General features: G+C 45.3%; 1 protein-coding gene across 2 annotated transcripts; it reads left to right on the top strand.

Moving 5' to 3' along the window:
- Positions 1-2,138: 2,138 nt before the first annotated feature.
- Positions 2,139-6,189, top strand: TMEM207 (transmembrane protein 207). Of its 2 annotated transcripts, none has more exons than XM_052687465.1 (5): positions 2,139-2,318; positions 4,102-4,139; positions 4,546-4,590; positions 5,019-5,158; positions 6,038-6,189. In XM_052687465.1, exons 1-5 carry the CDS (start codon positions 2,244-2,246, stop codon positions 6,181-6,183), a joined length of 444 nt encoding a protein of 147 aa, XP_052543425.1. In that variant the 5' UTR covers positions 2,139-2,243; the 3' UTR covers positions 6,184-6,189. The 2 variants fall into 2 exon arrangements, with proteins under 2 accessions (XP_052543425.1, XP_052543426.1); XM_052687466.1 differs by having other exon boundaries at positions 4,546-4,581.
- Positions 6,190-9,265: the final 3,076 nt, after the last annotated feature.

The raw sequence follows: 9,265 nt of genomic DNA on the forward strand, positions 1-9,265 counted from the left end.
AGCCCAGCAAGAGCCAACCAGTAGAGGCAGTTTCTGCAGAAACTCTAATCATCCTTTAGGTGATCCTGGAGTCGTACATCTTCTTCCATCAAAAGGCACAGGCACTTTAAGCAAAAGAGATAATGGACAGTCATAAATTGCCGTATGCTCCAATAGCCCCCGCTGCTGTCGGGGAGATGCATTTGTCACCTAGCAACCATGTAAGGTGATGAAGAAATAACAGATTTTTAAGCTAATGGCCACAGGTTAACACCTATCAGAGAGCAGCCTCCAAAGTCCATTGATGTGGTGAGGTAACTGGCTGGGGAGGAAGGAGATGCCCAACTTTTTGTCAGAAAGTGGCTGAGGAGAAATTTTTTCTACGTATCCACTCATATGTATGCATGGGTAGATAAATGCATATGTATAAATATTCTTACAGAGGTAAATAATAAAAAGTCTGGATGAATCCCTCAGACTGGAAATAGCCCCGGACACAAGGCTACCCAGAAGAAGAGTCTCTTGGTACTGCAAAGCCCCAAAGGCAGCATCATGGCAGAAAGCAGAGGACAAGGAGTTGGTAGGAGGAATCATAGCTTCCCACAGGACTCAGTGCAGAGCTCCTCTCAGCACTGTGTCAGGTCCTAGCCTGCTCATTAGAAACCTCTGTATGGGACCAACAAATGCTTGCCTCTAAGCCAGGAACCTGGATAGTGGCGAAATTCAATTTTTTCCCTTTTCTTCTAGAAACCAAGACCAAGAACTGAAGCTATGCATTATTTTTCAGTACTGAGAGCTAATCATAGTACCTGCCCCTCTAAGTACTGTGGATGATGCATTGGGTAGCTGTAAATTGGAAGCACTCTGGGCTCTGGCATTGGCACGCAGACAGAGGCATCTCACTGGAGCGCAGGAGGGAGCTTTGAGGGAAGTAATTGCAAGAGGAAGAAATCTGAAATTAGTGTGCTGATGGATGATCTCTTTGAAGCCTGAAATTGTAAGAGTCACAAGGTTCCCAGCAAGGCTTTGCACATTTTTATACTGCGGGGTCTTTTTCTTTTTAGAAAACAGATAAGAAATTGGTTTGGCATTTCACTGTTGAACAAAATCAAAAAGGATTGGACTGAATGAAGGCAACAACACGCTCAGGCCATTTATATTGTGTAGTGCATCTACTTAGCAGCATTAAGAGAGGTGCTTTCTCAGAAGGCATCATTTCAGCAGCTTGCCTTTAATTAGCAGTGAGCTGAAGTGCGTGTTTGAGAAGACCAGGCTTTATGCAAAGCACTAAAAATAAATATCAAACCTGGCTTGAGCACATGTATCAGAGTCGGTTAGACATCTTGACCTCTTTGCTGAGGAAAAACCATGGAGACATACCTCAAGATCAGCTTAGCTCTGTCAATCATTACTGAAGTAATGGCACCACAACATAATGCTTAACTTTTGGAGCGACTGGTAAACATATTCACAGCAACACTCTTTGTGTTAAACCTGGAAGAGCCATAGCTAATGGTGCGTCTCGGCCACGGGCTGTAAGCTTCCGTGACAACCTATTATTGGCTACCAAACAACCTATCATCATCCCCGCTTTGTGGTGATCAGAGATTCAATGCAAACTGTGTTCCACCCCAGTTTTAACGACATGATCCAGGTGTAGCTATCAGTCAGTGTGAAATCAGTGCTTGCAACAAAATTTGGTATTCATGAAAAGCACTTCAGGTATGCCTTTTCCTGATGCATTGTCTTCTGCAACCAACCCCAGCAGCTGCATGCAGCAGTGGTGGTGCTGGTGGAGGTGGGTTGGATAGAGGCTGACTTCATGCTGAGATCAGAGGCGCAGTGCACAGAGGCTTGAAGGCAGCACTGCTCTTCCTGCAGTGACAGAATTGCAGCTAAAGGCACCATGTAATGAAAGCATATCCACAAAATCTGGTGCTTCTTTGTTTGTAGAAGGTCCCGCTAAAAACAGCCGCAGGTTAATATGGAACTAAGATTCAGCAACAGGAATTTGTAAACACATATGAAAATGCCAAAACATCTGCAAGGTGTTGACCTCAAACTAGTGTTCATTTAACTTGTAGCAGCAATTAAAGTGTGTCCATGCAAACCCTAAGTTTGTTTCCTGACTAGCAGTAATTTCCAAAGGGTGTGAAGCCTTTGGGCAGTGTGCTCTGTGGTCAAAGGCACAATGTGCAGAGAAGTTTTAAAAGCTCCAAACCGCTGCCACAAACAAAGCTCTTCCTGCATCTCTTCAGTTAGTGATGCAGAGACCCAGAGTTTTGTGTTTCACTTCATGGATCATGGAAGCTGGAGTTCTGTATTTTATCTTCTTCCAGGTAACCAAACCCTTCAGTGCAACCAGCAAGATGTTAGGAGTTTTGCTGGGGGGACGATTCAATTTTTATTGAATTTAATCAGTATCCTTTTCTTTCAACTGACTTCTCTCTTGGTGGGGCGACCTGGTAAATTTGAGGTAGGTTTAATATTCACATCATTTCCAAGTAAAGAAGAGAAAGCTTGAATACCTTAATTTTTTATTCTCTCTATGGTTACTGAAATGGAAGAGCACAAGTCTTCAGCAGCAAGGGTGGGCGTTTGGCTGCATTGATGGATTACTGACCCAGTGAGATGCACTTTGCTGCAGCTCAACCATGCGATGGTAGTGGGGCTGAAGTAGTTTGGAGAATGATAAAGGAGAGCCCAGAGGTTGTCATTCAGCCATGAAGAATACTCAGGGCACACGCAATTGCAGCAATCGGCTGTCTGGTTTTGACCTGTTATTCTAATAATCAGCTGAAGTGCAAAAAAATTAAAATATTCTGCACCAGGGTGCATGTGTGACACAGCAAATTAGCTCAATTTTCAAAGGACACGTCTGGAAGAGTTCATTTTGAAGCTTCTGTTTTTTTCCCTCTTCCTCATTCAGGTTTCAGCCGCTCGTGTAATTCCACAGATAATGAGAGACTCATTATACCTACAGAGCTCTAGCGAAACGAGGGGCTGATTGTGCCCCCATCACAGCAAAGGCAGTGTGCACAGGATTAAATGGGCTATAGAGATCTGTGATTTCTTGCTTTTTACAAGAAGTCCTGTTAATTAGAGATATAACATGAAACCTCTCAAATATACATATTTGGTACAAATTTCTAATCCTCAATAGAGTTTCTAGCTTCACTCAAAGACAGAAATCTCTGCATCCTTCAGGCTTATAAAGATGGAAATCCAAGTAATACAATGGTTTATAAATTATGTTGATACATTTTTCCAAGAAATACATCTTAGCTCTTCCATCTTGTTTATTTTTTCTTGGTGTTCTTGCCATTCTATATCTGATCTGAAGGGGGGGGGTTTTCGTAGCAAAGCTTGAAATGTTGTAACACATCTAATGCAAATTGTCTAAAGATTGTCTGAAGATTGAATTGGGTTTAATCTTGCTGATGAACAAGTCCGGTTACTTTTTGCCTAGATAATCTGAAACTGAAGCTAAGGTCAACAAGGCTTACAAAAGTAAACTTGCTTGAGCAGAAAGTAGAAAACATACCTGAAGAACAAGTTTCGGGTACACATATTTGCAATTGCGAATACACATACCTGAAACGTGACTCTGGGAATGATGCACCACTACTATCCAGAAATAGAAAAATGCAAGGGAGAGCACATGTCCAGTCGCAACAGCCCCAATTTACAGCTACATTCACAGTTACCTACTGGAAAATAGCTGCAAACCAGTCATTAGGCACAGGAAATTCTTCAGCTGACATTTCTGAAGAATGGAGCCCAGCTCTGTAAGCAGATCTCTGACACTGCTCCTCTCCCAGCTCTCAGCCTTCCCTTTGCACATAAAAGGAAGTGCGTTCCCCTTGCTCTAGCTTTCATCTTCAAACTATTGAATTTATCGAGCTGCTGGGGAGATTACCTCCTGATTTCAATAGTGGCTCAGAGCACGGACACACGGGGATGGGAGCAGGGAGAGGAGCAATTTCACCCATGCAGTTGCACTCCTATTGCTCTTCCCTCCAACTTCCCGCTCCAAGACAAAATTGGTCATTACAATGATTTCAAACGGAACAACAACAAAAAGTATGATTTGCCCTCTCTGATTTCCATGTATGTTTTCAGCCAGCAGGCTCTGAGCCCGACTGTGAGCCTGGTGAGAGGTGAGTGTATGTATCTCTGTGCTTTGGGGGTTGGACTCGATGATCTCTGGAAGTCCCTTCCAACCCCTACAATTCTGTGATTCTGTGATTCCCACCCACTCCTACTGCAGGCTTCCAGCAATGGCTTTCCTTCCCAGAGTGAAAAGGGAAGCCAGCAGCTCTTTGTTCTCCTGCTTTTTCAGCAAAAAACACAGGTGGTGGGTGCTGCTGTTGAATGGCAAACCAGTCACATGCATACCATCAGCTTCTGCTCCCATCTAAACTTGTGATCCTGCTCCCTCAATGGAGGAAAAGTTCTCAGTCATGCGCTACTGGTGATGCATTTCTTCATGCTGATGGAAAAGCATTGGAAACTATCTGGTTCATACACATTGGACTGAAGCTTCTTTTTATTTTCCCTTGTTAGGTGCATCAAGCAGAACGATGAAAACTTTAGCAGCTGGTATGTGTGGTAAGTTTCAGATCTGTTCCAGAGAGAAAGCTGGCAAATAATATTACGTGATGGATATATGAGAGAAAGGCATTAAGAGAGACAGATAGCTGGAGAGCATTGCTCCTGGGTTGTCCCTGTATTCTGTCTTTACTGACTAATGGGAGTCATTAATCCATAGCTTCACTGTACACTGACAACAGAGACGGGCAAACCTGATGAATGATTTCTGGGAGAAATGCTTGAATTCCAGACAGCACTCATCACTGAGAGATGTTGGTTTCCCGGGACTTTGATCATGTCCAGCACACTGATGGAGAAAATGCAACATTTAACAGCTATTTGCAAAATACATTAATGAATATGTTAATTTGAAGACACGCAGCCATCTGTTGGTGCTGCCCGCAGATGGTGATGGAATTGTTCCTCCCCTGCTGCCTCTGCCTCAGGTTCCTGACACTGTTTCTTCTGGCCCTGCTCCTGTCCTGCGGGATCTGCTGCTGCCTGCAGTGCTGGCTGAAGTGGAAGAGCAGCCTCCAACCACGCACTCTGGCCGTCTTTGCACTCAGCAGCTCAGATGCTTTCTGTGGTTAGTCCTACTTCCTGCCTCCTGAAAGATCCCACTGGTCCCCTACCTGCTGGTTCCATCCAAAACCCAGCACGAGGTGGCCAGCTGTGAGTGGCAACCAGGCTGCATCTGAGTGAACAGTGCAGTGCCCAAGCTGGGCACCTTGGGTTGATGATTGCACCATAGATTGGAGGGCTTAAGCGAGTCACATCCATGTTTTTTTCCCCAGCCAAACCTTCAGCTGAACCCAGTGCTGTCCGTGTATGTCTATATGTCCCAAAGATGCCAAGTTGGGGCTTGGCCATTCTGACACTGGAGGGATGAGGGACCTTCTCCTTGGCACCTGGCAGCCCCTCCCATTATGTGAATTGAATTTCTCACCTCCCTGGTCAATATAAGCCATCCCAGCAGGTATCTCAATGGGCTGATATCTGTCAGGAAAGTTTCTTGGTAGATGCTGCTTATTGCAGTAACCACCCTCACATTCCCCTAGCAACATCCAGAATCTGGGGAAGGGGCTATAAGGACTGTGTGTAATGCCCAGAGCTGACCTGGAGTACTGCCAGCAGGCTGGTCCAGGCGCCAGCCTCTCCAAGAGGAATAAAGCTCATTCTGTGATTAAGCTAAGCCCTTCCCAGAGGAAGAGCTGCCTGCTTTCTGGGTGGTCATGAGCTACACCTCCAAGGGGAGGATCCACCCAAACCCACACAGATTCCTCAGTTCTCACTTCTAACATCTGGAGTTTGAAAGGCTTTGGTGAGAGGCTTTGTGATTCACAAATCACACCCATGCCTTTCTTGTTTCCGAGCGGTTTGACAGCTCATCCTCAGCTCACCCTTCTTTCCCCAGAGCTTGTCCTTCTCTGCCTGCTCTACATTTACTGTTTTGCTTTCTCCCCAGCGAGTGAAGCCCCTCAGTGCCCATTTGCCAGATCTCCAAGCACCTGCGTGAACGTGGAGAGGTCCTCTCCTGCCCTGCAGCTCAGCCCTGGGGGAACTGAGTTGCCTCCATCTTATGAGGACATAATGAAGGAAAATAAACTCTAGAAACCACTTGTGGTCTTTCTGCAATTCATAGAATCATAGAATCATAGAATATCCCAAGTAAGAAGGGACCCATGGGGATCATAGCACACAACTTCTTGTTCCACCTGGTTCATCAGAGAACTTCCATCGTGTTACAGTAGTGAGAGAAAATCGGCCAAGATCCTAAAAAGCAGCACATATTTCATATGAGCCTAAGAAAGGAGACCAAACGCAATACAATAGATGCCAGAAGCGTGTGTTGAATCTGTCACAGGGGCTCGTGCTGACATTTTGATTGGGCTCTTGAATTTTGAGAAGCTCAAACTGAAAGATCTGTGCCCAGGGTTTTTGGCTCAGCCCACAGATTTCTTTCTCGAGCTGGTGCAGCCCCATGTGTGTTAGGAATGAATGTTGATAAATGATTCGATAGTTACTTCTCAAACTTGAGCTGCCTCCTTCATTCGGCGTGGTGCCAGCAAACACCCTCTGGCAAAGTCATGTTGTTCTAATACATTGTAATGCAATCATGCCACTCTGCGATGAAGAATCGTTTGCCACATTTAAAATATTTAGCACAGCATATCAGATTTATCTACTGCAGAAGGCAGCAAAATTTACAGCCAGGAGAAGGAAAGCAAAGGATGGGAGTTACAGGGGAAATCTTGGCAGCTGCAAAACAAACAAAAAAAAAGGGAATTTGCTCACTTGAACTGTTCTTAATTTAATGGTGACTGACCTGCATTCGCAACTCTTACACTACTGTACCTAAAGGCCTTGTATGGCTCAGGACCCACACAGTACCCACACAGTCACTCCCTACGGACAGGAATTGCGGGGTCAGGGATTTGATGCTCTGTCACAGGAATTTATTAGGAAAAAAACTGTTATTATTTTCTCTGAGGAGACCACTGTAGACAATGGGGAGGGAACTCAAGAAGCTCTCCAGACTGGCTTGCTCCCAAGCAGAATCAGCTCTACCCAAGCCATTCCTAGGAGGCACAACCTGCCTAGTTCTCAAATTGCGGAGAAAAGATGCAGAATTTCCCCCTTACTAGGATTCCAGATGAAAGCGAAGATTTCCTTTATTTTCCATGAGCACTAAGACTGGGGTCAGTTTGACCTCTTTTCCTCTGCTCTCTCAGTGGTGGCTGCATTCAGAGCCCTGTGGTGCAGAAGCCAAAGGTAAATGCCATACTCAGCATGTGCCCAGGGAATTGCAAGCAGAGCACCTGGGTTCATTTTAGGTGGCACGAAAGACAAATCCTACCCCCAAGAGCAGTTCCCCAGCCTTAGGGTGGGAGTAGTACCCATTACCCTGCTCAGGGAGGAAACTGGGAAGATAAATCCACCGAAGGTTATGAAGTGCTCGCATATCCTCTTAATGAGGCTATATGAGTACCTCAGGTAGATAAAGAATAATAGCATATTTTGAGAGACAAATTCTCTGCCAGCACCACTACAAATTATCTCCATAAAATCTTATTTTAGAAACAGCTTTAATGTTTGACTCTCGTATGAGAGGAAATAAATGTTACTGTAGCAAAATGAATGCTTGTGCCAGCGGGCTGAAATATTACGGGGTTTATTAATAAGGAAAATTAGCAAGTACGGAGTCAGCCAGCAGAGAAGTTGAGCAGTCCCTGAGTGTCCTTTCCCTTGCTGAACTGCAGGTGATTAGCATCTCTCAGGAACAGATCTTTTATACACATAACTGCTTCCACTACTCAGCCCCTTCAATTTATGCCCTGAAGCATGAGATTTGATTATGTTTGTCACTTCAGCTTGCACAGCCTGCTAGTGGGCATTAAATCAGCCGCCGCTTCCTTCCAACCTCTGCACGGCATTTGCTGCGGTGACCCTTTGGTGGAAGTGCACTCCACAGGCTGTTTGCATTACATGCTGCATAAAACACTGCCCTCCTCTGCTTGTTAACTGCTCACCCCTAAATACACAGCCATCCCCTAATTTCACTGAATGTCACCTTCTAATCAGATGACCAGAGAGGCTAACAAGAAAGGAGAGCTCTGTTCAGTGCCTCCATCATTCTGAATCCCTCTTTCACGAATTCTAGCAAGCAGCATTCATTTCCAAGGAGGTAAATCTTTCCCCAACCACCCAACAGAGGGCAAGCGAGACTTTCAGCAGCGCTGCGAGGCGGCTGCAGCTCTTGCAGGAGTTTTGCTGGCAGCAGGCTGTTGATCCTGCACTACTAGTGTGCATTCTGCTTTGTGTCTAGGGTGATTTCATCAGGCAAAAAGAAATGATTCAATCAAAACTGTGAAGAGTGGTTTCCAATAAAGCGAGATACTGGTTGTCACCAAGTCCCTTCTGCAATGCAGTGGGAGCCTTGGGCAGCTATGTGCGAATGGGGGTGAGTTGGTGGTTTTTTTTAATAAACCAACCTTGCTGGCCTGGGGTGGGGAAGCGGAGCAGGCTGAGAAAGATCTGATAGCTCAGTGGGCAGGGCAGCCCAGCTCATGAGAAGAGCTGTCCTGCTCCTTGGCTTCCTGACTGTGAAAACAAAGAAAGGGATGAGCTCCTTCCTTCTGTAAGTATACTCAGGAAGCCCATCAGTCTAACACTGCTCCAGGAAAGTTACCCCTCCTAGCCTGCATGCACCCTTACTCCCTGCTGTTCTGGCAGAATTATAAAATCACCGAGGTAGGAAAAGACCAAATCCAACCCAACCCCACCATGCCCATAACCATGTCCCTTGAACACCTCCAGGGACAGTGACTCCACCGCCTCCTGGGCAGCCTGTGCCAGTGCACCATTGCTCTTTCTAGGAAGAAACTTTTCCTAATATCCAACCTGAATATCCTCATATGCAACTTAAGGCCATTACCTGTCAAGGTTTCTGTAGACCAGTGTTTTCACCTTTACAGAAGCAGAAACTTTACATGGAATCTTATGCTTTTGTGAGCACTCAGCACTTAACAAGGTCAATTATTGCAGTTTGGCTGATGTTTCCTAAGCTATATGGAAAGATAAGCTATTTCTTTACAACTCATTGCCTTAGAAGTTGGGTCTACTTTGAACACGTTCTGCTGTGACCTTCTGACTTCCTCTCATCTTGTAATATGTACTGCCCACTGACTTTGAG

The sequence above is a fragment of the Tympanuchus pallidicinctus genome, unplaced genomic scaffold (genome assembly GCF_026119805.1).
Source record: "Tympanuchus pallidicinctus isolate F22 unplaced genomic scaffold, pur_lepc_1.0 scaffold22, whole genome shotgun sequence".
NCBI lineage: Eukaryota > Metazoa > Chordata > Aves > Galliformes > Phasianidae > Tympanuchus > Tympanuchus pallidicinctus.

Bases quoted from the DNA above. Each gene is read 5' to 3' on its own strand.
- TMEM207 (XM_052687465.1), top strand. From the start codon at position 2,244: ATGCAGAGACCCAGAGTTTTGTGTTTCACTTCATGGATCATGGAAGCT. The intron at 4,140-4,545 runs GTGAGTGTATGT...TTCCCTTGTTAG, and splicing joins GACTGTGAGCCTGGTGAGAG to GTGCATCAAGCAGAACGATG. The intron at 5,159-6,037 runs GTTAGTCCTACT...CTTTCTCCCCAG, and splicing joins CAGCTCAGATGCTTTCTGTG to CGAGTGAAGCCCCTCAGTGC.